At 51.1% G+C, this 25,757-nt stretch overlaps 1 protein-coding gene across 4 annotated transcripts in view; it reads left to right on the plus strand.

Moving 5' to 3' along the window:
• ARHGEF10L (Rho guanine nucleotide exchange factor 10 like) overlaps nt 1-25,757 on the plus strand; it is a 102,330-nt gene that overhangs the window by 56,375 nt on the left and 20,198 nt on the right. For all 4 annotated transcript variants that reach the window (XM_060259024.1, XM_060259028.1, XM_060259026.1 and 1 more), the window contains 6 exons: nt 198-325; nt 2,185-2,285; nt 12,430-12,551; nt 16,797-16,883; nt 18,916-19,139; nt 20,136-20,290. In XM_060259024.1, coding sequence (XP_060115007.1) covers nt 198-325; nt 2,185-2,285; nt 12,430-12,551; nt 16,797-16,883; nt 18,916-19,139; nt 20,136-20,290 — 817 coding nt within the window. The remainder of the gene's footprint in view (nt 1-197; nt 326-2,184; nt 2,286-12,429; nt 12,552-16,796; nt 16,884-18,915; nt 19,140-20,135; nt 20,291-25,757) is intronic.

Here is a 25,757-nt window from a genome sequence, read left to right on the forward strand (position 1 = left end):
CATGTGTTTCTTCACATCCCCGTTGGCTTTCTTTATTCTAATGAATATAAGAAATTGGGCCTTTTCATTGTTTTGTGTCTCTCCATCACTGGGAAATGAGTGCGCACCTCTGATTGGCTGTTGTATTTCAAGTGACAGGTTGCTCTTCCGTTTGAAAAAGGATCTGGTTTAATTCCTGCCCCCCTCCCTTCTTCTAGAACCTGAACATGACGGTGGCGCGAGACTGGTGCTTGGCGCTGCAGCGGCTCATGAGGGTGAAGGAGGAAGAGATCCATTCTGCCAACAAGTGCCGTCTCCGCCTCCTACTCCCAGGAAAGCCAGACAAGTGAGTCTGGGGTGTGTGGAAGAGCTTGCCGCATGACCCGTTCAAAGCAAGGAGCTTCTAGCATTGCAGGGCCATCTCCCGGGTCTTCTTCCAAGGCTGCTCTTATTGGATGTGTCTCTTTGATTTCTTCAAAAGCCAAGGGGGAGTGATGCTTCTCTGCACCCACTTCTCTGTGGGAGAGGAAGCTGCTTCATAAGGGAAGAGATGGTCATTAGAGTCGTCTGCCTGCTAGAAATCATTAGCAATGTCTGACTTTTTGTCCAATCGGTATGTTTTAAAAATTGGAATTAAAAAAGAACTTTAAAAGCATAGGCATTTTTTAGAATTCTGGAAGATCTAGGGGAGGGAAGGGACTGTGGCTTATTGGCCGAGCATCTGCTTGTCATACTGAAGGCCCCAGGTTCGATCCCCAGCATCTCCACTTGATAGGATGAGGTACCAGGTGATGTGAAAGACCTCTGCTAGTCTGAGTAGACAACACTGACTTTGATGGACCAAGGGCCTGATTCAGTGTTAGAAGAAGAAGAAGACTGCAGATTTATACCCCGCCCTTACAAGCGGCTCACAATCTCCTTTATCTTCTCTCCCCACAACAGAAACCCTGTGAGGTGGGTGGGACTGAGAGAGCTCTTACAGCAGCTGCCCTTTCAAGGACAACTCCTGCGAGAGCTATGGCTGCCCCAAGGCCATTTCAGTAACTGCAAGTGGAGGAGTGGGGAATCAAACCCGGTTCTCCCAGATAAGAGTCCACGCACTTAAGCACTACACCAAACTGGCTCTCTAAGGAAGCTTCATTTGTCATTCACAGGTTAATAAAGAGATTACTGCCCTCACTTGGATGGCCCAGGTTAGCCCAATCTTGTCAGATCTCAGAAGCTAAAGAGGGTCAGTCCTGCTTAATACTTGAATGGGAGACCACTGACACAGAGGCAGGCTGTGGCAGATCACCTCTGAACATCTCTGTGGGGTCTCCATAAGTTGGCCGCGGCTTGAAGGCTCTTTCCACCACCAGAAAGATCAGTCAAGGGAGGCTGATCATTGATTGATAGAAGGCAATGCCAGCTCTGTTATTTTGAGAATAAGCCGTTTCCTCAGACTGTAATGCACTAGACTCAAAATGGTTTCCAAACAGAAACAAGTCCAAGTCCACTCAGTATTTTTGGTGGAGCCAGTTTGGTGTAGTGTTTAGGAGCATGGACTCTCATCTGGGAGAACTGGCTTTGATCCCCCACTCCTCTACATGCCCCCTCCTGGTCTGACCTTGAGTCAGTCACAAGTTTTTTTTCAGAGCTGTTTTCTCAAGAACACTTCTCTCCTCTAGAGCCCTCTCAGCCCCACCTACCTCACAGGGTGTCTGTTGTGGGGAAGGGAAGAGAAAGGAGATTGGAAGCTGCTCTGAGACTTCAAGTGAAGGGTGGGGTGTAAATGCAATCTCTTCTTCTTCTTCCTCTAAAAACATCTCACAGATTTAAAAGATGTGCTTGATTTCAGCTTAACTTTTTCAGTCACATTGTAAGAAGGAAAACCAGAGTTCACCTTTGTTGGTGGAACTGTTGTGTTTGACTTCCCTTTTCAGTTTCTCTCCTTTTTAAAAAAAAGGTCAGCTTTGGCCCAGGGCTGTGTGACCTGCAAGGGCTCAGGTACTTCAAGAGCTCTTTACTGGCTTGTCAGCCTGAGCAATATCTTTTTTCAGTGTGGGGGGAGGAGGGGGCAGGGGAGAGCAGCAGCAAAAGTTGGTGGATTAAAACTCACCCCCTGAATTTTCTTGCCTCTTCGGGTAGTAACAGTGCTGACCCACTGCCTTGGTGGCCGTCCGTCTCCCAGCACCCTTTATAATCCTCAATTGTTCTCCAACGCAGGTCTGGTCGCCCCATCAGCGTCATGGTGGTCTTCATCACTCCCAACCCCCTCAGCAAGATCTCCTGGGTGAACCGCCTGCACTTGGCCAAGATTGCTCTCCGTGAGTGACCTTCCTTCCTTTAACCGTTGACTGGATCAGGGAACAGGCTGCATTGTGAGAGACCCTTCCTAGCCCCCAGGCCCTGCTGCAGCCCACAGAGCCAGCTCCTGGGGGTCAGGGAACCATCAGGAAAAGTCTGCATGCGTCTGTGCATGGGTGGGGGGAGTGGGGCTCAATGAGAGGAGGGAACTGGCAGGATTTGCCACCCCCTTTTGTGCCAGCTCTGAGCCCCATGGGGCAAAGTGTTAAAGCTGCAGTACTGCAGTCCTAAGCTCTGCTCATGACCTGAGTTCGATCCCTGGTGGAAGCTGGGTTTTCAGGTAGCCGGCTCCAGGTTAACTCAGCCTTCTATCCTTCCGAGGTCGGTCAAATGAGTCCCCAGCTTGCTGGGGGGGGAAGTGTAAAAGACTGGGGAAGGCAATGTAATCTTTCATTGAAATCTGCCTCCATTCCTGAGGACTGGAGGGTAGCAAATGTCACCCCCATCTTTAAAAAGGGTTCCAGAGGAGATCCGGGAAATTACAGGCCAGTCAGTCTGACTTCAATACCAGGAAAGTTGGTAGAAACCATCATCAAGGACAGAATGAGTAGGCACATTGATGAACACGGTTATTGAGAAAGACTCAGCATGGGTTCTGCAAGGGAAGATCTTGCCTCACTAACCTGTTACATTTCTTTGAGGGGGTGAACAAACATGTGGACAAAGGAGACCCGATAGATGTTGTTTACCTTGACTTCCAGAAAGCTTTTGATAAAGTTCCTCATCAAAGGCTCCTTAGAAAGCTGGAGAGTCATGGAGTAAAAGGACAGGTCCTCTTGTGGATCAAAAACTGGCTGAGTAATAGGAAGCAGAGAGTGAGTATAAATGGGCAGTCTTCGCAGTGGAGGACGGTAAGCAGTGGGGTGCCGCAGGGCTCGGTACTGGGTCCCATGCTCTTTAACTTGTTCATAAATGATTTAGAGTTGGGAGTGAGCAGTGAAGTGGCCAAGTTTGCGGATGACACTAAATTGTTCAGGGTGGTGAGAACCAGAGAGGATTGTGAGGAACTCTAAAGGGATCTGTTGAGGCTGGGTGAGTGGGTGTCAACGTGGCAGATGCGGTTCAATGCGGCCAAGTGCAAAGTAATGCACATTGGGGCCAAGAATCCCAGCTACAAATACAAGTTGATGGGGTGTGAACTGGCAGAGACTGACCAAGAGAGAGATCTTGGGGTCGTGGTAGATAACTCACTGAAAATGTCAAGACAGTGTGCGATGGCAATAAAAAAGGCCAACGCCATGCTGGGAATTATTAGGAAGGGAATTGAAAACAAATCAGCCAGTATCATAATGCCTCTGTATAAATCGATGGTGCGGTCTCATTTGGAGTACTGTGTGCAGTTCTGGTCGCCGCACCTCAAAAAGGATATTATAGCATTGGAGAAAGTCCAGAGAAGGGCAATTAGAATGATTAAAGGGCTGGAGCACTTTCCCTATGAAGAAAGGTTGAAACGCTTGGGACTCTTTAGCTTGGAGAAACGTCGACTGCGGGGTGACATGATAGAGGTTTACAAGATAATGCATGGGATGGAGAAAGTAGAGAAAGAAGTACTTTTCTCCCTTTCTCACAATACAAGAACTCGTGGGCATTCGATGAAATTGCTGAGCAGACAGGTTAAAACGGATAAAAGGAAGTCCTTCTTCACCCAAAGGGTGATTAACATGTGGAATTCACTGCCACAGGAGGTGGTGGCGGCCACAAGTATAGCCACCTTCAAGAGGGGTTTAGATAAAAATATGGAGCACAGGTCCATCAGTGGCTATTAGCCACAGTGTGTGTGTATATATAATTTTTTTTGCCACTGTGTGACACAGAGTGTTGGACTGGATGGGCCGTTGGCCTGATCCAACATGGCTTCTCTTATGTTCTAATGGCAAACCACCCCGTAAAAAGGTCTGCCGTGAAAACATCGTGAAAGCAACGTCACCCCAGAGTCGGAAACGACTGGTACTGGGACCTTTCCTTTTTTCCTCCCGTGCCAACAGATGTGGTGCTCTGCTGCTCTGCCTGTTCTCACGCTGGCAGAAATGCAATTCAGGCCCCATCCTAGTTGCCCCCTTTACTGGGGCCAACCAGTATTTAGAATGCAAACTTTAGAGTTTCACAGAACATTTTTTTGTAGGCTGGAAGTGTGTGAAGAACAGGAAGTGGGAGCAAACTTTTCTGAGCAGCCTTGAATTCCACTTATCATTGGTTCCCTTCTTATATAATTACCACCATCAGCTTCTGCTTTCCCCCCTTCCTGTGTGTTTGGTGGACGTGAGCCTCCCTCCTCCTCCCTGCACAACTCCCGGACCAGCATCCCTCCTGCGTTCTGTTAGCTGCTCTTGGTTTGTGTTTTTAATTTTTCTGTAATTAAAGAGCTGAGTTGCCACTCCCGAGGGCACCTAGTGAAGGAGAGAAATAAATTACTCCAATGGCAGCTGCCCGTATCTCCTGGGAGTGACAGGAGAGTACTCTGGTTTCTTCAGGAAGGAAGGAGGGAGGGAGGTGCTTTGAGGGCTGGCTGGGCTCCTCTCTCTTCCCTGAAATGTTTGTAGTTGTGGAGTCTGAAGGGAGGAGCTTTCATTTGAACCAAATGTTCTCCACCAGTCAGCTGCCACCGTCCTGCCTGTGGTGTGTTTTGGGGCACTGTGTCCTACTTGTGATTCTGCTTGTAGAATTCTTCCCTGGAGCTGAGGTCTAGCATAGCAGGGCTGGGAATTTGGGTTATAAGCTTCATCTTGTATAAGGAGGGGCAGCTGGCTGCCCTTGAGGTCCAGTCCGGACTTCACCAGTTGCCAACCCAAGTTCCTTCTCTTCTGCCCCCCATCCTCCCCCCATGCTCCACCACTAGTAGCTGAAGAAGACTGTTGAGGCTGTTGAAGGGGCTGAGAGAAGGGATCAGGGAAGAGGGGGAGGAGGAGGTGCCAGTTCTGTTGACTGCGGGGTGACATGAGAGAGGTTGACAAGATTATGGAGGGGATGGAGAAAGTAGAGAAAGAAGTCCTTTTCTCCCTTTCTCACAATACAAGAACTCGTGGACATTCAGTGAAATTGCTGAGCAGTAGGGTTAGAACGGATAAAAGGAAGTCCTTCTTCACCCAAAAGGTGATTAACACGTGGAATTCACTGCCACAGGAGGTGGTGGTGGTGGCTGCAAGCATAGCAAGCTTCAAGAGGGGATTGGATAAAAATATGGAGCAGAGGTCCATCAGTGGCTATTAGCCACAGTGTGTGTGTATATTTTGGCCACTGTGTGACACAGAGTGTTGGACTGGAGGGGCCACTGGCCTGATCCAACAGGGCTTCTCTTCTGTTCTTATGTGACACAGAGTGTTGGACTGGATGGGCCACTGGCCTGATCCAACAGGGCTTCTCTTATGTTCTTATGTGACACAGAGTGTTGGACTGGATGGGCCACTGGCCTGATCCAACAGGGCTTCTCTTATGTTCTTATGTGACATAGAGTGTTGGACTGGATGGGCCACTGGCCTGATCCAACAGGGCTTCTCTTCTGTTCTTATGTGACACAGAGTGTTGGACTGGATGGGCCACTGGCCTGATCCAACAGGGCTTCTCTTCTGTTCTTATGTGACACAGAGTGTTGGACTGGATGGGCCACTGGCCTGATCCAACAGGGCTTCTCTTATGTTCTTATGTGACACAGAGTGTTGGACTGGATGGGCCACTGGCCTGATCCAACAGGGCTTCTCTTATGTTCTTATGTGACGCAGAGTGTTGGACTGGATGGGCCACTGGCCTGATCCAACAGGGCTTCTCTTATGCTCTTATGTGACACAGAGTGTTGGACTGGATGGGCCACTGGCCTGATCAAACATGGCTTCTCTTATGTTCTTATGTGACACAGAGTGTTGGACTGGAGGGGCCATTGGCCTGATCCAACAGGGCTTCTCTTATGTTCTTCTGTGACACAGAGTGTTGGACTGGAGGGGCCACTGGCCTGATCCAACAGGGCTTCTCTTCTGTTCTTATGTGACGCAGAGTGTTGGACTGGATGGGCCTGATCCAACAGGGCTTCTCTTATGTTCTTATGTGACGCAGAGTGTTGGACTGGATGGGCCATTGGCCTGATCCAACAGGGCTTCTCTTATGTTCTTCTGTGACACAGAGTGTTGGACTGGAGGGGCCATTAGCCTGATCCAACAGGGCTTCTCTTATGCTCTTATGTGACACAGAGTGTTGGACTGGAGGGGCCATTAGCCTGATCCAACAGGGCTTCTCTTATGTTCTTATGTGACACAGAGTGTTGGACTGGATGGGCCACTGGCCTGATCCAACAGGGCTTCTCTTATGTTCTTATGTGACTCAGAGTGTTGGACTGGAGGGGCCACTGGCCTGATCCAACAGGGCTTCTCTTATGTTCCTAAGAGAAAGTACTTTTCTCCCTTTCTCACAATACAAGAACTCGTGGGCATTCCATGAAATTGCTGAGCAGGAAGGTTAAAACGGATAAAAGGAAGTACTTCTTCACCCAAAGGGTGATTAACGTGTGGAATTCACTGCCACAGGAGGTGGTGGCGGCCACAAGTATAGCCACATTCAAGAAGGGTTTAGATAAAAATATGGAGCACAGGTCCATCAGTGGCTATTAGCCACAGTGTATGTGTATATAAAAAAAAAATTTTTTTGCCACTGTGTGACACAGAGTGTTGGACTTGATGGGCCATTGGCCTGATCCAACATGGCTTCTCTTATGTTCTTATGTTCTTATGTTCCTACGTTCTGGCACTGGGGGTGGGAAGGGAGGTTGGATGTATGGATGGGAACCCAGGGAACCAGGCCTGCCGCTCTCTCAGAAGGGGCCCTTGCAGGGAAATGAGGTTGCTGCTGGCCAAAAGGGTTTTCTGCAATGAGGAAAACAAGTCCTCCTTTTACGTAAACGGAAGGCAGAGGCTGCCAGGCAGCAGTAGCAGAAAGCAGAGAAATAGCGCTGTTTCGCATGTGTGTCACCTTTTGGACATTCAGAGCTCTTCTCACACACAGAATGTGACAGCCCTGTGAGGTAGGCCGACATTATGAACGTCACAGTCTGACAACAGTCCTGTTAGACCTCTCTGTCGTCCCCCCCCCCCCCACACACAGGCAAGTGGTGACCAGAAGCAGGGCTTTTGGGGTGGTGGCACCTTGTCTTTGAAATGACATTCCCCTTGGGGGTTCCCTAAGCCCTCAGCCAAAACATTCCCCCCGCCAGCTTTAACAACTGTTCCAAGTGTTTTATGGTGTGCTTGAAGCCTGAGGGCAGTTGGAAGGATATAATTGCAGGCAGCTGAATGTTGTTGTTACAGCTCATTACATAAATAGTCATAATAATCTGGTGGTCATGTCTGTGGTTTGAATGGTATCATTTCTACTGTGTGAGCTGCTTTAAGCAGGGCTCTGGACCAGAGGCCTGTGAATCTTACCAGCGAATGATCCCGTAGCCCATCAGCATTAGCCTCGTATGTCCGAATGGAAGCCTTGTCGGGTAGGGCAGCAGCGTTATGGGGTGGCGGGCAGGTGGTGGGTGACAGCTGGGTGGCCTGCCTAAGCTGGCCAGTGTGCATTTGTGCCACAAGCAAGATCTGGTCCAGGCACCTCTCTGGACCCCACACAGCTCTGTCCTTTGGGCAGGATTCTGCCCCAGCAAAGGAAGAGGGGGGTGGGGTTGCAGAGCTCCAGTTGTGGCCCGCCAGCCCTGGCCTCCTGGGAACGTCTGCCGCTCTTGGATCTGCCACCTGGGAGAAAGGAAGGGGTTTGTGTCTGTTTGTTTCCTGTCCTGCTCCTCACATTTGGGATGGCTTCCAAATCAAATACATAAATCACACTTGGATAAACAAAAAGCCATCAAACAATCAAACATGATTTCTTCTTTTTTTAAAGAAAACAGACACTGGTTAGATGCATCCAAATGAGGGGAAAACTCTCTCTTGTTGTGCGTCGCCGAAACAGCAGCTGGGAGGGCTTTTAGCCGCGTCGGGCAGGCCAGTGGAGTGGGCGGGGGGAATGCGGCATTAGAGCCAGTTCCGGCATTGATACGTGGGGGAGGGAGGGAGGGGGTGCGGAGCTGGAGGGGGGGAGCCGTTGGGGAGTGCCAGGAGCAAGCTGCGAAGCTGGCAAAGCTTACTTTTAGCTGGTGACAAGCAGGCCAGCGGAGCACTGGTGGGGGGGGGCGCATGGGGGCAGGCAGGACACAGCGCAGAGAGGGGATGGCGGTGGCCCGGAGGGGGCTAACGGCAGCAGTGGCGGTGGGGAGGGAGGCAAGCTAAGCGCTTGCCTGGGGCACCGGAGGGGGGGTCGAGAGCCCAGTTTGCTGCCCCCTGCCTCTCAGCGCCCTAGGCAACCGCCTAGTTTGCCTAGCGGGAGAGCCGGCCCTGCCTCCAGGATAAATTCCGACTTCCCCCAGAACCTGCGGCTGCCTTAGGCAGAATCAAGCCCTTTGTGCAGCCAGGCTGTGACTGGCAGGGGCTCTCAGGCTGGCGACCCTTTTCAAGTCCAGATGCCCTCAGACTGGGATGAGTGGCTGCACTAAGGAGTTTTGGGCCTTCCTCCCCCCTAGTGTTCCTGTGAGCACTTGCGGTTCTGACTTACCCAGGTCTTCCTTGCACCAAAAACTGCTTATTGTTGGAACTCTCTGTCTGGGGCAGTGATGCTCTGCATTCTTGGTGCTTGGGGGGGGGGCAGAGTAGGAGGTCCACCTGGCCCCACTGGTGGACCTCCTGATGGCACCTGTTTTTTTTGGCCACTGTGTGACACAGGGTGTTGAACTGGATGGGCCATTGTCCTAATCCAACATGGCTTCTCTTATGTCTGGGGCAGCAGTGCTCTGTACTCTTGGTACTTGAGGGGGCACAGTGGGAGGGCTTCTAGTGTCCTAGTCCCACTGATGGTCCTCCTGGGTTTTTTGGCTACTGTGTGACACAGAGTGTTGGACTGGATGGGCCATGGCCTGATCCAACATGGCTTCCCTTACGTTCTTATGTCTGGGGCAGTGGTGTTCTGTATTCTTGGTGCTTGGGGGTGGGGCACAGTGGGAGGGTTTCTAGTGTCCTGTCCCCACTGGTGGACCTCCTGATGGCGCCTGGTTTTTTGCCCTCTGTGTGACACCAAGTGTTGGACTGGATGGGCCATTGGCCTGATCCAACATGGCTTCTCTTATGTCTCGGGCAGCAGTGCTCTGTATTCTTGGTGCTGGGGGGGCACAGTGGAAGGGCTTCTAGTGTCCTGGGCCCACTGGTGGACCTCCTGATGGCGCCTGGTTTTTTGCCCACTGTGTGACACGAAGTGTTGGACTGGATGGGCCATTGGCCTGATCCAACATGGCTCCTCTTATGTTCTTATGTGACGCAGAGTGTTGGACTGGATGTGCCATTGGCCTGATCCAACAGGGCTTCTCTTCTGTTCTTATGTGACACAGAGTGTTGGACTGGATGGGACATTGGCCTGATCCAAGATGGCTTCTCTTATGTTCTTATGTGACACAGAGTGTTGGACTGGATGGGCCATTAGTCTGATCCAGCATGGCTTCTCTTATGTTCTTATGAGACACAGAGTGTTGGACTGGATGGGCCACTGGCCTGATCCAACATGGCTTCTCTTATGTGACACAGAGTGTTGGACTGGATGGGCCATTGGCCTGATCCAACATGGCTTCTCTTATGTTCTTATGTGACACAGAGTGTTGGACTGGATGGGCCATTGGCCTGATCCAACATGGCTTCTCTTATGTTCTTCTGTGACACAGAGTGTTGGACTGGATGGGCCATTGGCCTGATCCAACAGGGCTTCTCTTATGTTCTTCTGTGACACAGAGTGTTGGACTGGATGGGCCATTGGCCTGATCCAACATGGCTTCTCTTATGTTCTTCTGTGACACAGAGTGTTGGACTGGATGGGCCATTGGCCTGATCCAACATGGCTTCTCTTACGTTCTTATGTGACACAGAGTGTTGGACTGGATGGGCCACTGGCCTGATCCAACATGGCTCCTCTTATGTCCTTATGTGACGCAGAGTGTTGGACTGGATCGGCCACTGCCCTGATCCTACATGGCTCCTCTTATGTTCTTATGACCCTTCCTGTTGTGCTCTGTGGGGGAGCTCATGGAAGAAGCAGCTCCCGTTCCTCACTAGGGCTGTTTAAAGGCAGGATGAAAGCCCTCCGTAACTGCTTAAATGGAGCAAGTCCCCTCTGGAAGTTTGTTTGAGAATGTAAAAGAACAAGAGCATCCCCACCATCTGCCCTCAAACAGATAACCCTGCAATGTCATTGTTCTGAGCATCTTCCGCCCTTTAATCTCTTCTTCCTTAATGGGAGGAAGGAAAAGAAAGCAGCTGGTGGTTCTGGGCAGCCCCATCCTCCCTTTACGTTCCTTGCACTCCCCCCCGCTCTGCTCACTTGCTTCAAGCTCCCACAAGACCCTTCTGTTCCTTCTTATCTCTGTTTGCTATTTAACTTCAGCCGCCGCTGTGGCAAGAGAGCCTTTTTTAAAACCTCTTTTTAATGGAGGAGAGGGGAGGGGGAAATTCATTTGAAATCTTATTTGGATCCCCAGCTTCCCCCAGGCAGCAATGATTTGATTCTCTTGTTTTTTCTTTTTAACAGTTTGCTGGCCTATTTTAATCCAAAGTGCTTGGGGGGAAAACTGCAACCGCCACTTAAAAATAAAGTGTGTGCAAAACTCTAATATGGAGGAGCTGGGTGCCCCCCCCCTTCTTATTGTTCCTCAATTCTTCCTGTGCAGCTGCTGATGGGATGGCAGAGCTTCTGGATGGCTGCAGAGCCTGGCTGGGAAGAGCAAAGCGCAGGAGGCTGCAGAGGGCCGGAACTCTGCGCACTTGCATGAGATCTGCTGGGGCACAAATAGGCAGTAGAAAGTGTTCCTCGTAAAAGCAGTTTCCCAGAAATCAAACGCTGTGTGCACTTGGAGCCCCTCAGCTCAACCGGTTGCCACCCCCCGTACAAACCCCTCTTTCTCCACTGCCTAAATATAAAACGGCACTCTTCCCCAGGCATTTGTAAATTAAGATCTCAGGCTGCAACAGACTCCGAAACAACTGGGCCACCTCAAGCATGAACCTAGAACATCCAGCTGGAACAACAGGACAGAAAAATTCAAGAATCATTATAGCACTTGAAATGGTTTGATTTTCTATGTTTTGATATCTTAATGTGATTTTATATTCCATGTATTTATATGAACATGTAAGCCACCCTGAGCATGCCTTCGCAGGGAGGGTGGGATAGAAATAAAATAAATAAATGACTCCTCCCCAACCCCTTCCCCCCCCCCCCCAAATAACACATCCAGTGAGAAGGAGGCATCAGCCATCAAAATGCTTAGTTCAATTAACCTAGGGAGGGTCATGTCTTCCTTTGGTGTAACACAGTAGCATTCCCATTAGAATATGAGGGCTCTGGAATGAGACCTTTGTACCTTGCATTTGGTGGTTGGGGAGGGAAACGTGCAGCGAGGCTAATGGGAGATATGCAGGCTTTGTGTTTTTGCAAGGGGGAGCATTCCACAGGTGCCCCCCCCACACTTCTTGTGGTTTGGACGCGGTAGGATAAAGACTGTATGCTCTGAGTCCCTCGGAGACTGGATTGGGTCTAAAGTCAGCCAGGTACCAACCCTGAAAGTGCGTTGCTAGGGTATGATTGGGACTGCTATGAGTGGGTCCAGAATTTTTTTTTTAATGGGATTGGTTTGGTTCTTATTTACTAGAGTTGACCATTTCTTCTCTCCATGACATCCTCATTGTGTGGGGCAGGTCACCACTGTGCCCGTTTTACAGGTTCAGACTGTGATGTGCCCAAGGCGTAGACTTGGGAGTCCATTGCAGAGGCAGGGCTCGCTGGAGCCAAGTCTGACTCTTTGCATTTTTGAGAAAGGGAGCTGCGTCTCACAGAAGCTCATACTGCAGTAAACGTTCTGAATGTTTACGTTCTGAATAAAACTTGGTTGGTCTTAAAGGTGGCGCTTGACTCTCGCTTTGTTCTACTGCTTCAGACCAACACGGCTGCCCGCCTGGATCTATCTGCAAGAAACACTATTAGTCTGGACTTGGGTGCTGTTCGCCGTGCTGCCGGCTCTTCACTTCGCCTTGTTTCTTCCTTTTGCTCCAGGGGAAGAAAACCAGCCCGGCTGGCTGTGTCCCGAGGAAGACAAGAAGAGCAAAGCCCCCTTCTGGTGCCCCATCCTGGTTTGCCGTGTGCTGGCCTTTTCCTCCAAGGCTCTCGACCTGCAGGTGAGGGTGCGCAGGTGGCAGAGAAGACCGTGGGCCGGGGAAGGAAGAGTGGGGTGCTGTGGGGAGGCCCAAGAGCTGTGGAGGCTGGCAGGCGGCAGCCTAGTGTGGCAGGTTGGTCACAGAAGGGCCGTGGCTCAGTGGAGGAGCCACGCTTTGCATGCTGTAGATCCTGGGTTCAGTTCCCAGCATCTCCAGTCAAGAGGTGATATGAAAGACCTCAGCCTGAGTGGACAATACTGGCCTTGTGGGGCTTCAGGTTAGGGGCAGGGATGGAATTCTAGCAGGAGCTCCTTTGCATATTAGGCCACACCTCCCTGATGTAGCCAATCCTCCAAGAGCTTACAAAAAAGAGCCTTGTAAGCTCTTGGAGGATTGGCCACATCAGGGGTGTGTGGCCTAATATGCAAAGGAGCTCCTGCTAGAATTCCACCTCTGAGAATTAGGCAGCTTCTTGTGTGTTCCGAGGGTGGTTGGAGGTGGGCCAAACACCGTGTCTTCATGTGAGCAGCCCAGCAGAGACTTTGTTCTCTACCAAATTAGTTTTTCTTGAAGCGTGGAGGCTGGAACTGAGAGGAAACATTGACCCTCTCACCGCCTAATAATCCCCACAATAATAATCACAACGAGCGGGAGAGGAGGCAGCCGGTATGGCTCTCTCTGGGCTGCAATTAGTGGGATGTGTTGAGTGGTTTGTGCACAGTCGATGGGGTGGGAGTGCCAGGAAAACAAGGCAGCCAGGAAGGTAAATTTGCCACTTAGAGGTCCTTGTTTGTCCTCCAACCGCAGAAATCAATGCAGCTTTGAAGGGTGGCTTGTCTGTTTTGAACCATTCCCTACCAACTGCAGACAGTGGTTGAGGGAGGGGAGTTGGGAAGGATTTTACGACTGTTTTCACAGCTGGAGCCCTAATTGTGGGGCTGGTTCTCCTTGCAACCCAGTTAGGCCAGCCCCCACCTCTGCCACCCCCTCAGGGGGTCCCCCCCCCTCCATTCCTGTAGCCTCTCAGCAGCCTCTCTGGGCATCCCATCCTCACGGCAAAAAGAGGACTTCTGAATGTCATCTTTTAGAAATCCAATTAGCCGCCATAACAGATGCAAAACTTTTGGGCCACCGTCTGCGTCCCGCTCGGCCTGCTCCAGCTCTAGAGGGACAGTTCCCGTTGGCAGGAGAGGCCTCAACATGTCGCCTCCTGAAGGTTTGGCTGTTGGTTTTGTCTAATTAGACCGAATGGAGGCTCAGCTGCCTCGGGGGATGCCAGAGACGCTCTCTTTTTTGGCAGAGATCTGCTTTTCTCATCAGACCGGCTGCAAAATCCGTTGGTTTTGATGAGCTACCATTGATTCTCTCCTCCTTTCTCCCCAAAAGAAGAGAATAAAAGGAAGCAGATGGAAAAGGGGGACTCTTTATTCACGTATTATGATTAATCTACAAAGCTTTTTCTTTCTTTTTTTTGACTCCACAATGTCCTTCCCTCCCCTTCATCTACCCCAGAGGTTCTGGAATAGCTCCCCCCCCCCCCTTTGCAGTTGTGTCCTTTGGCTTCAAAGGTTTGCCTCTGCTTCACCTCTGGTGAAAGAGAGCTGCCATCCTTTTGCTTTTGGGGAAGACATGAAATGATCTGGATCCTCATCAGTCCTCTCTCTCTTTTAATTGCCCTTCCAGGCAAAAAGGGCCTGTGCAAAGCAGAGACTTTTGTCATGTCCCATCAGCATCTCTGACTTTATCCAATTGTAAAGACAGAGGAGAAGCCCTGCAGGATCAGGCTGAGCATCCGTGTCGACCAGCAGGGCCCGTCAGAAAGCCCAGGGCACGAATGTATCAGCCTTCCCGCTGTCATTCTTCTCAGCCTCTGGGACTCTGGGGTGGGAGGAGCTCTGCCTCCATGGAACAGTCTCTGTTTGGAATGCGGGTTCTGTCCCTGGTGCCTCCAGACGAATAGGGGGCAGGTGATGTGAAAGACCCTTTTCTGCCCGAGACCTTGGAGAGCAGACAGAGCTGAGCCTGATGGGCCAAAGGTCTCATTCCAGATAAGGCAGCTTTGTGTGTGTCTAGTCAAAGGTAGAGTGCCTCTGGACAAGGGGGTTTACTTAGCTGTGATGGGCAGTATTTGTTAACAGGCGTGTGGTCCGTGCTCTGTAAGGTGTCTAATCCTGGTGAAAGCCATCTCAAGTGGCAGATACCAGCATTCCCTGTGACAGTGGTTTCCCCACTTGAGGTGGGGTTTGCCCTTTGGGCTCTGGCTTGTAGGGAGCCCTGCACGAGGAGGGCCAGGCTGAATTCTAGAAGTCAAGTTCTGCATGCTGAGTGGTCCAAGGTTTAATTTCTGGCATCTCCGGGGAAAGGAACCTGAGTAGCTGGTGTGCTGGAGAGCCAGTTTGGTGTGGTGAGAACTGGTTTGATTCCCTCACTCCTCCACCTTGGGTCAGTCACAGTTCTCAAAAGAGCTTGCTCAACTCCACCTCCCTCACAGGGTGACTTTTGTGAGGAGGGGGAGGGGAAGGAGATTGAAGATCTCTCTGAGACTTCAAGTGAAGGGCAGAGTATAAATCCAGTCTCCTCTTCTTCTACTGGGAAAGGCTTGTCTCTTCCTGAGGCCCTGGAGAGGGGCAGCTAGAGAACAGCTCTGTGAGAACTTGGGACTGATCCAAGGTCACCCAGCCGGCTGCGTGTGGAGGAGGAGCGGGGACTCAAACCTGGTTCTCCCAGATTAGAATCTGCCGCTCTTAACCGCTGCACCACGCTGACTCTCAGACTGGCCAGTGCAGAGCAAGTGAGACCAAGGGTGCAGCTGGGGGTCAGCCTGCCGCTTCGGACGCCTGTACTGATGGTGGCCCATCCATTGCTGTTGTTGCCACTGAGCAGAGGGGCAGCCCTCAGATCAGCCCTCAACAGGCAACTTCAGGCTGGATCCCCTGGATCTGTCCGTTCCACTGGCAGAGACACTTCTCTTCAGCGGAAGGAGCCTTCCCTTGAAGCAGGGCCCAGTGGCAGACGCCTCTGGCACCGAGCAGCACTGCAGGGTCGCGCAGAATAAAAATGATAAGCGAGTTTCACGCGTTTTGGTTCCAAAATTCTTTTATTCTCTTGGGAGCCCTTTGTTTGAGATGACTCTTGTTCTGTGAGAGCCAGCTCTCCAGTCTAGAACCCAGGTGAGGCTTTTTCGTGCTTTTCCTCCTCCTTTGCAAAAGGCACTGGAGGAAGGAGAGAAGCCGGGGAGAAGGAAGAAGATATTGGATTTATATCCCACCCTCCACTCCGAAGAGTCTCAGAGCGGCTCACAATCTCCTTTGCCTTCCTCCCCCACAACAGACACCCTGTGAGGTAGATGAAGGTATTGGATTTATATCCCGCCCTCCACTCCGAAGAGTCTCAGAGCGGCTCACAATCTCCTTTCCCTTCCTCCCTCACAACAGACACCCTGTGAGGTGGGTGGAGCTGGAGAGGGCTCTCACAGCAGCTGCCCTTTCAAGGACAACCTCTGCCAGAGCTACAGCTGACCCAAGGCCGTTCCAGCAGGTGCAAGTGGAGGAGGGGGGAATCAAACCCGGTTCTCCCAGATAAGAGTCCACGCACTTAACCACTACGGCTGACCCAAGGCCATTCCAGTAGGTGCAAGTGGAGGAGTGGGGAATCAAACCTGGTTCTCCCAGATAAGAGTCCGCTCACTTCACCACTATGGCTGACCCAAGGCCATTCCAGCAGCTGCAAGTGGAGGAGTGGGGAATCAAACCCGGTTCTCCCAGATAAGAGTCCATGCACTTAACCACTATGGCTGCCCCAAGGCCATTTCAGCAACTGCAAGGGGAGGAGTGGGGAATCAAACCCGGTTCTCCCAGATAAGAGTCCGCGCACTTAACCACTATGGCTGACCCAAGGCCATTCCAGCAGCTGCAAGGGGAGGAGTGGGGAATCAAACCCGGTTCCCCCAGATAAGAATCCACTCACTTAACCACTATGGCTGACCCAAGGCCATTCCAGCAGGTGCAAGTGGAGGAGGGGGGGAATCAAACCCAGTTCTCCCAGATAAGAGTCTGCACACTTAACCACTACACCAAACTGGCTCTCCACACCAAACTGGCTCTCTGGAAGAGGCAGCAAGAGGGCAGGCAAAGGAAGGCAGCCAGCAGGCGGAGGGGGAGGGCAGTTTGGGAGGAAGCAGGAGGGGGGGGAGCAGGTTCAGCTCTCCTTTATGCCAGTGGGGCTTTTGACATCCTCTCTCTCTCTCTCATCTCTCCCCTTGCTCAGCTTGGAGCGGCCGTACACAGCCCCGTCCATTCCTCTCTGCTGGGTTTCTCGGCCATCAGCACTTCTCTACCGCAAGGCTATCTCTGGGTGAGTATGTGTCCGAATGTCCTGAGCAGCCTCGTCGCCGTGCTGCCAGACCGGACATGCATCTGTAGAGTTTGCAGATGCGATCCCCAGACAGATTTGGGCTGGGAGGGTCTGCATTCATCACCAAGCTCTTCCACCACGGGCTGCTGGGAGGCCGAAAGGAGGGGCCAGGCCCCTTCCACCTCTGCCTTCTCTTCTCGGGGCCCAGCAGGCCAGCAGCCAGAGCCCTTCCCCCGTGCCACACGCAGTGAGATGGCGAAAAAGTAACTCTGTCGTATATGCTCAGCGTGTGCCTGAGGCAGTTTTGGGAGGCTGGTGACGGATGGTAGCTTCCAAGAGGTTTAGAAGTGTTTTGAGAGATTCGGTGTTCCTGCTTGTGGCGTTTGTCCCGCTGTCACCTGTGATCAGACTGATCTGGCAGGATTCTGAAATGGCGTCAACCCTGCTGTTTTAGCCAGGGGTGAAAGCGGGAGAAGTAGCAGTTCCTTGTTTAGGCTGCAGAAAGATGGCAGAACAGCAGCTGTGCTGGATCAGACCACAGAGGGCTCTTCTAGTCAGTCATCTCTATGCCCCCCCACACAAGCAGGGTCCCAAAACTCCCTCCCCCACACCCCAAGTTGTTGTTCCCCAGCAGCTGGTCAAACTGCCTTCAAAGTAGAGGGAAGGAGTATCAGAACTCCATTAGCTCTTCCACAGGGCTGCTTTCCTGACAAATTTGTTTGCTTTGTAGTCTGCCTTTCTCGTTGACACTCAAGGCAGATTATGCACTGTAGGGCACTGCAATCAATTGGATGAGATGTCTAATAAGTAATGTAATAAGACTGGGATTACAGCAGACCGAAAGAAAGTAGGAAGTGTTAGACACAGTATAAGCGTACTGTAGTGGTTAAGAGAGGCAGACTCTAATCTGGAGAGCTGGGTTCGATTCCCCCTTCCTTCTTCACCTGAAGCCTGTTGGGTGAGTTTGGGCCAGTCACTGTTCTCTCAGACCTCTCTCAGCCCCACCTACTTTGCAAGGTGGGGAGAGGAAGGGAAGGAAACTGTAAGCCGCTTTGAGACTCTTTAGGGTAGAGAAAAGCAGAGTATAAAAACCAGCTCTTCTAATAGCTGTGTTAAGCTCTGGTTGGGGGGTGGGAAAGACAGGGACCCATACTGTGCCTCTATCTCCCCCCTCCCTTGGGTTGAAGCACCCTGGAAGGCATTTGGGAATTCATTCCATTTGGCATTCAGTTTGGAAAAGGTGCAAGGACTAAGACTTCACTTTATTTTTCCCAGCACTTGACTGCCAATCCTTGTTGGGCCCCTGTGACAGCTCTTTGGAGCTAAATTTCAAAAGAGATCTGATCATGGACCCTCTGTGTAGTTGGACCCTCGGTTAGGCCCAGCCAGGGGGCTCTCTCCTGGGGCTGGATGTGTTTCCCCCACCTGGAGAGAACAGAAGCCTCCTGTCCCCACCCTTTCCGGATCTTATGATGCTGCAATTCTCAGTGGTCCTTGTGGCTGAAGGGGGTGGAGAACCCAAGGCAAAGAGAGCCAGTCCCCTGTTGCCAGGCGTGTGCTGATTCACTGGGGCGCTGTTTTCATTTAACTCCATGACTTCTTGGGAGCATTCAGTCTAGAACAGAATGTCAGACCTTTTAAAAACAGAGCGTTTGTCCCTTTAAGGCCTTTTTTCCTTTTTTAATCTGTTTTGGGAGGAAAATTTTTAAAAGCCAAATTCTAAAAATTATCTAAGTTCCAGCTTGCCAGATCCAATGTTTGCATACCCTGGTCTCCTAAAGAAAAAGGAAATGTCTGCAGAGTTGTCTGTTAGCAAACAAACACAGGCAAAAATTCTGGTGCAGATTGTGGGAAACTAATTTCAAATTCTTGCCAGTAAATGCTCAGCTTTTTATTCTGTTGCCTTTTTGTTTGTTTACAGTTTGTTTGAGTATATTTTTAGGTGAGCAAAGACAGTGCCAGACTGTTTTGGAGAGCCCCTTTCCTGCCAAGGGGCCAGTGGGTCACGCCAGTGTTTTGTCTTGCCCTCTAGGTTGGGGGCGGCCAGGAGGGGGCTGGGGGCCAGGTGGAGATTTTTTCTCTGAACCGTGCTGTGCCTCGGACGGTGAAGTCCTTCCCCGTCGCCTCCCAGGTCCTCTGCATGGAATACATTCCAGAGAGGAGTGAAGAGGAGAAAACGGAAGATCCTTCCCAACCAGCCGCTGAGCCCCCGCTGCTGCCACAGCCCGCCATTTGCCTGGGGCTACGGGATGGCAGGTGAGGAGCCAATGGGGGCGGGCTCAAGAAGGGCAGGACCTGTTTGGTAGGGATGTGCCGATAGGGTCATTTCTCATCCTTTTTGTTTCATTTGTTACTATCGTCATCTGTTTCAGCCTGCTTTATTTTGTTGTCGCTGTTCGAAACCCTTTTCATTTTCTGTGCGCCACTTTTAACGCAGCCTAGATGTACATTTCTACACCGTTCATTCACAACTGATAAGCAGGTCACGTTGGGAAGCGTTTGAGATTTTCTGGTGAAAATTGACCTGAGGAAGCACAAACCGAGTGAGAACCAAGCTGGAAACCAAGATGTTCAAATCGTAGCAGCTGGCTTTTAAATCTTGGTCTCATCCGTCTTTTGTCCCTGAGGAGAAGCGTTGGGTTTCCCTCGTCTCCTGGCTATCTCCGACTTCTGAGCGGAGCTATTATCCCTGGAAATGTGCCGTTAACCAGATTGATTATGCATTTATTTTGCCACATCAACAGAAATAACTCTTAACTAGGACTGCCAAGGTGGGCTCTCCTCCCAGAGTCCCACCAGAGGGGGAAGGCTGTGATGCTGTGAATTGCACAGCTGAACATTTGCTCTACGTTAATCTGACCTTTTGGGAAACCCCTTTGAAGCACAGAGGTGAGCCCTTCCTGCCAACTTCGGGTGATCTGGTTGTAACTGCTCCAGGGCAGGAGGGAAAGGGTTTCACCTGCCTGCCTCATATATTTTCAGATTGAGCTCTGGCACTGAAAGCTAGCTTCCATGAGAAGCTTTGGAAAAGCCCTATCCTGATTTATGACCCATAATGTTGCCAAAAGTGGTTCCTTCCCCCACGGCACTTTGGGGGAAAACATAAGCTGGTGAAGCTGCTCCCCAGTTGGCCACTAGGGGCCGCTTGTTGTATTCTAGTTTTGTGCAGGTGTCTCAAGCCTTGCTCTGCTCTGTTGTCCTGGCAAGCTCTCACCCTGTGCTTCTGTCTTGCCCGTGCACATTCCTCCCCAGCATCGTGGTTTATGGAAGCGTGGACACAGGGACACAGTGCCTCCTGACCTGCAAAAGCCCTGGGCTCCAGCCAGTGCTCTGCTTGAAACACAGCCCCGACTTTCTATTTGCTGGCCTGCAGAATGGAACTGTAGCTGCTTACTCTAGAAACAGTGGTGAGTGTTGGAGCGGCGGGTTGACGCTGATAGCACCTAGCAGGTGTTTAAAGGCCTTCTCACAGTCATTGCCTCCTTAGAATCTTTAATGTAGGCTGGTGTTATTAGTCTCATGTTGCAGATGGAAAGACTGAAGCGGAATAGCTTGCTGAAATTCACTCACTGAGTGTACAGGTGAGGTTTCAGCTGAGGAAATGCTGGAAGCAGACCCGTAACTTAAATCTTGGGCAGTTTCTTCCCGCACATCTGCACTGGTGGCATGCTTTTCTCTGCATATTTGAATTGATTACCTGGTTACCCTTTGTCACAAGAAATGCCTTGTAGAATTTTATTCAGGTTGGTAATTTGGAATCTTTTCCAAGGTTGAATTCCAAATTTCACATTTTTATTCCAGTTTCAAAATTTTGTGTTGGTGGGGAGCACATTTTCAAGAAAGGGAATTCCACTCCTAAGTCTTGATTACTATATTTTATAGGCAATATAAAACATGTCCTGTTATGCACTGCTTCCTTCCCCCTTTAAAATATCTAACCCTTGAATGCTCTGCAACTGGAAAAAAAGAAGATGCTGACATTGGATTTATGTTCTGCCCTCCACTCTGAATCTCAGAGCGGCTCAGAATCGCCTTTATCTTCCTCCCCCATAGCAAACACCCTGTGAGGTAAGTGGGGCTGAGAGAGCTCTGACAGAAGCTGCCCTTTCAAGGACAACCTCTGCCAGAGCTATGGCTGACCCAAGGCCATTCCAGCAGCTGCGAGTGGAGGAGTGGGGAATCAAACTCAGTTCTCCCAAATAAGAGTCTGCATACTTAACCACTACACCAAACTGGCTCTCAGAAAAATGTAGGAAGAGGTGAATTTTACAAGCATATCTGAGCTAAGCAAACTTAGATCCTCCTCCGTGTATTTTCAGTTTTGTTATCCATAATACCAGCTGTGTGTGTCAACTATCATTTTAGAAAACTTAGAAAAATCCACCTGAGAACTTCCAAAGTGCCCCCAACTACTGGAATGCAGCATGTTTCAACTAATAAAGTGAGTCGGTGTGTTCTTTGCTCCCCAGTGCTCCCCTCAAGGGGAAGGTTTTATCCGCACTTGATTTCCAAGTGACTTTAATTAATTTACAATCTATTTTAATTTCCTGCTTGTTGTAGCAGCAGGAGGAAAACCCTCTCCCCACCCCCCCTACCCCTTTTATGCTAATTGGTGTTCAGAATGCAATGTCTGGAATCCAGGTTTCAGTCCCAAGACAAAGCCCCACTTTGAAAGCTCTGTAATTTCCTATTGATTGGCTGTCAGTTCTCTCCGGCTGCAGTGAAAACGGCCATTTTACTGCCGGGGAAACCTGTCAAACGTGCTTTAATTTTCCTTCCTTGTAAATTTTGGATGAACAAAGAGGCCCTCATTTGGGTCAGTTCATTTCAATTCCACGTGCTGAATTGGAACAACTTAACACCCCTGCCACCTCAGTGGGCACGTGCAGCTCAGGCCTCTTGACTGCGACACAGAGTTATCTTGGCAATCGCCCACTTCTGCACTTTGGGGGTTCCCATCGTGCCATACCTTGGGAGGCTGGGCTCAGGTGTGTTCAGCGCAAGGCAGGTGCTAAGTGGGGCAAAAGGACAGCTCTGCACAGGGCGAAGGATGTCTGTGTGTCTCGACAGCCTGGGATAACTCCCCCCTCCCTTCTGTGGGTGGGCTTTCCTGACAGTGATTCGTCTCCCTCCTTCTCCGTGTTCCATTAACCACCCACAATCTGCAGCTCGTTGCCCTCTGTTCCAGGGTTATGAACGGATGTTTACGTGGAGCTTCAGACTTCACTTGGCAGTGTATTGCTTTTTATTAATTAGCTTTTGATAAGCCGTTTATGGCTTTTAATTAGAGCATGTGTGGAGTGGGGGGGGTGGAGGGGAAAGAATGCATTTCCCAGGCAGATGCGGGAACGTGAGCAAAGGTTTAATCTGATGTTACATCTTGCAAAGGGCAGGGGCCGTGTAATGGCTGCTGCCTGCAGGTATCTGTGCAAATCGCAGAAGGAAACCTTTGGGACGTTCTCTGTATGTGGCTGCTTTTATTCTCTTTCTTTTGTGTGCTTTGGGTGGCAGGCCCCAGGCAACCTTGCTGCCTCTCTGCAGCAGCATGCGGCGGCGCCCCCCCCCCCCCCGCGCTCCCCACGACACCTCCTTCCTCCCTTGTCGCTTTGTTACCATTTTAGTGCCCGGGAATGGGTGGTGAAGTGCCGTGCTCTCAGGCTTTTTAAAGGCCCCCTGGCGATCAGAGAATCGGCGAGTAACAACGCACCAGGGGCTGGCGGCTTCTATGCCGCCCCTCCAGCACGCTCAAGATCAGTGCCTGGACAGCAACGGCAAGCCAGCTGCTGAAAGAGTGGCCATGCCACTTTCTCCTCCCCACTTCCTTCCTGGATTGTGTGGGAAGGAACTGGGGAGGATGCAGTGGTGCGGCCACTCTTTCAGTGGCTCGCTTGTCGCTGTTGCCCCGGCGCTGATCATGAGTGCCACCCATTCCCGGGCATTAACATTTTGAAGAAATTCGGTGCCCCTGCCCTGCTGGCGCCCTAGGCAAATGCCTAGCTTGCCCAGTGGATGGGACAGTGAAGTCTTTGGGGTGAGACCGTCAAATGGGGCACTGCTGAGGGTCCCTCTTACATATCAGTGATGTGCTTCAAGCTCCTCCCTTATATAGGCGGGGCTTTGAGCCAGCCAATGGACAAGAGCCAGAGCACAAAATGGCAGGCACACTGAAGAAGAAGATGATATTGGATTTATATCCCACCCTATACTCTGAATTTCAGAGTCTCAGAGCAGTCACAATCTCCTCTACCTCCCCCCCCCACCAGACACCCTGTGATGTGGGTGGGGCTGAGAGAGCTCTCCCAGAAGCTGCCCTTTCAAGGACAACTCTGTAAGAGCTATGACTGACTCAAGGTCACTCCAGCAGCTGCAAGTGGAGGAGTGGGGAATCAAACCCGGTTCTCCCAGATATGAGTCCGTGCACTTAACGTCTACACCAAACTGGCTCTCTGGCACTGACCCCACCCCTTCTTGGTGGAGGGGAATGGGGTGCTGATTCCAGTTTTGCTTTTGTCAGGCTCTCAAGAGCTCTGCTTTGCTATTCCTAGCCTGTAATAAAAACACTACACTTTTAAGATCCTCCTAGATGAAGGAGCAACCTGCAGGAGCTCTCTTGAGGCTGCTCCGGAAGCCCATTAAGAGCCCCCCTCCACCGCCCTGCTTGGGTTTTGTGCCTCTTTGCCCCGGGTAGGTGGGAGCAGCCAAAGGCACTCCTGCTGGCTAAGGCAGCTCTAGGACCTCCTGGCTGCATCCGTGGTTTCCGCTGCCGTTTGATCTTCGTGTGCCTCCTCCTGCTTTCAGAAGCATCAAGAGACATTTTGCTGCTTGAAACAACAAGATAATGCTCAGTTGTTAGAGTGGGGTCAGTTCTGTGTGAACTGTGGAAGGGAAGCACACACGGATTGTGGGTTGCTGCACCGCCTGTGTGGTGTGTGCGGGGAAGGGGCATGCTGTGCTGGGGAACCTGATAGGAACAGTCACCAAGAAGCAGAAACCCGCAGAGGTGGTAGAGGAGAGGTATGTCAAGGTGTGTCCTTTCCCTGCCTCCCTCCCACTTATTCTTTCTTTGCAGAGCCATCTCAGCAAGCCACCTTCGGAGTTGCCTTAGCAGTGGGGCAGGGGTGGGGGGCTGAATCCGTCCTTGCTGGTGCTTCCTCAGCCTACCATGCCCCACACACGTAACAACCAGTGTTCCCTCTAAGCTTGTGAGCAAAAATTCTACTTTGTGAGCTACTAACATTAACGTTGTGAGCTGCTGCATAAATTAGTTTGCTCTGAGCTGAGACAAAAATGTGTGAGCTGGAGACTAAAAAATTGTGAGCTAGCTCATGCTAACTCAGCTTAGAGGGAACACTGGTAGCAAACCTCTTTGTTTTAGCCATTTTCTCCTGGCAGGGAGTACTTCTAATCTTGGAGACCTACGGCAAAGAGAACGCCCCTTCCCCTCTTTCAGCTCCTTGCCAGGCTCACAGGTGTGGTAGCTAACCTGGAATCTCACCTGTGTTGCAGCCAGAAATGGCCCTGTTCTAAAGCCAGAACACTCGCCCCGAACCAGAAAACTACCACAACATGTCTAAGTAAAGAGGGGTCCTGATGGTGGCCCTTCCACTGCCAGCTCTCCCTTGGGCATGACCAGTCAAGCCTTGCCAGGTGTGGAAGACCTGGACAGTCTGTTCTGCAGGGCTTGAGGGCAGGTGGAGCACACAATGCAAAGGAAACCCCCGTGGCCTTGTCCTTAACCTTTTGATGTCTGGCTCAAACTCAGAAGGAGCCGGGGGAAATCGGGAAGCATATTGGGTTGAAAAATGACGTTTTACTAGGTCTGGCCTTAAGTACAGGAGGGGAGATGGGAGCTGCATTCTGTCTCCTTCCCCTCCCTCAGTGTGCCTGATCTACCTCTTGCCTTCCCCACTCCTCCACTTGCCTTTGATTCCCCACTCCTCCACTTGTATCTGCTAGCTCACAGAGGTTGTCCTTGAAAGGGCAGCTGCTGTGAGAGCCCTCTCCAGCCCCACCCACCTCACAGGGTGTCTGTTGTGGGGGAGGAAGGGAAAGGAGATTGTGAGCCGCTCTGAGACTCTTCGGAGTGGAGGGCGGGATATAAATCCAATATCTTCATCTACCTCACAGGGTGTCTGTTGTGGGGGAGGAAGGGAAAGGAGATTGTGAGCCGCTCTGAGACTCTTCAGAGTGGAGGGTGGGATATAAATCCAATACCTTCATCTCCCTCCCAGGGTGTCTGTTGTGGGGGAGGAAGGGAAAGGAGATTGTGAGCCGCTCTGAGACTCTTCGGAGTGGAGGGCGGGATATAAATCCAATATCTTCATCTACCTCACAGGGTGTCTGTTGTGGGGGAGAAAGGGAAAGGAGATTGTGAGTCGCTCTGAGACTCTTCGGAGTGGTGGGCGGGATATAAATCCAATATCATCTTCTTCACAGCTTGCTTGTCACGGGTCTGGTAGCCACGAGGAATGACAAAGCGCCTGGTATCCTTGGCAAATGTCACAAACAAGATGGCCACACAGCTCTGCATCAGATAGCCTGAGAACTAGGTCCTGCAGCTTGCCCAGGCCTCCTTTTCCCTCCAGCCATTGGCTGAGCTGCAGTGACATCACATACCACCGACATTCTAAATGTTAGCTCTGTGCGTGTGTGTAACTGTTAGCAGCAGAATGTTGGCAAACTGTGATTTCTGCGAGGGAAGTGCGAGGTGTCAGCAGGACCTGATTGTCAACATAACAAGACAGTTCTTCAGCTGAAGTAGCAATAATTATTGTTGTGATTTTTCTTCTTGCACACATCGGGGAGGGGGCTGCCTCTTAAAGCCGTGGAGAAACCTCGCCAGAGATGGGAGTCTGTGGAAGCTTCGCTCCTACT

The sequence above is a fragment of the Heteronotia binoei genome, chromosome 18 (genome assembly GCF_032191835.1).
Source record: "Heteronotia binoei isolate CCM8104 ecotype False Entrance Well chromosome 18, APGP_CSIRO_Hbin_v1, whole genome shotgun sequence".
Classification (NCBI taxonomy): Eukaryota; Metazoa; Chordata; class Lepidosauria; order Squamata; family Gekkonidae; genus Heteronotia; species Heteronotia binoei.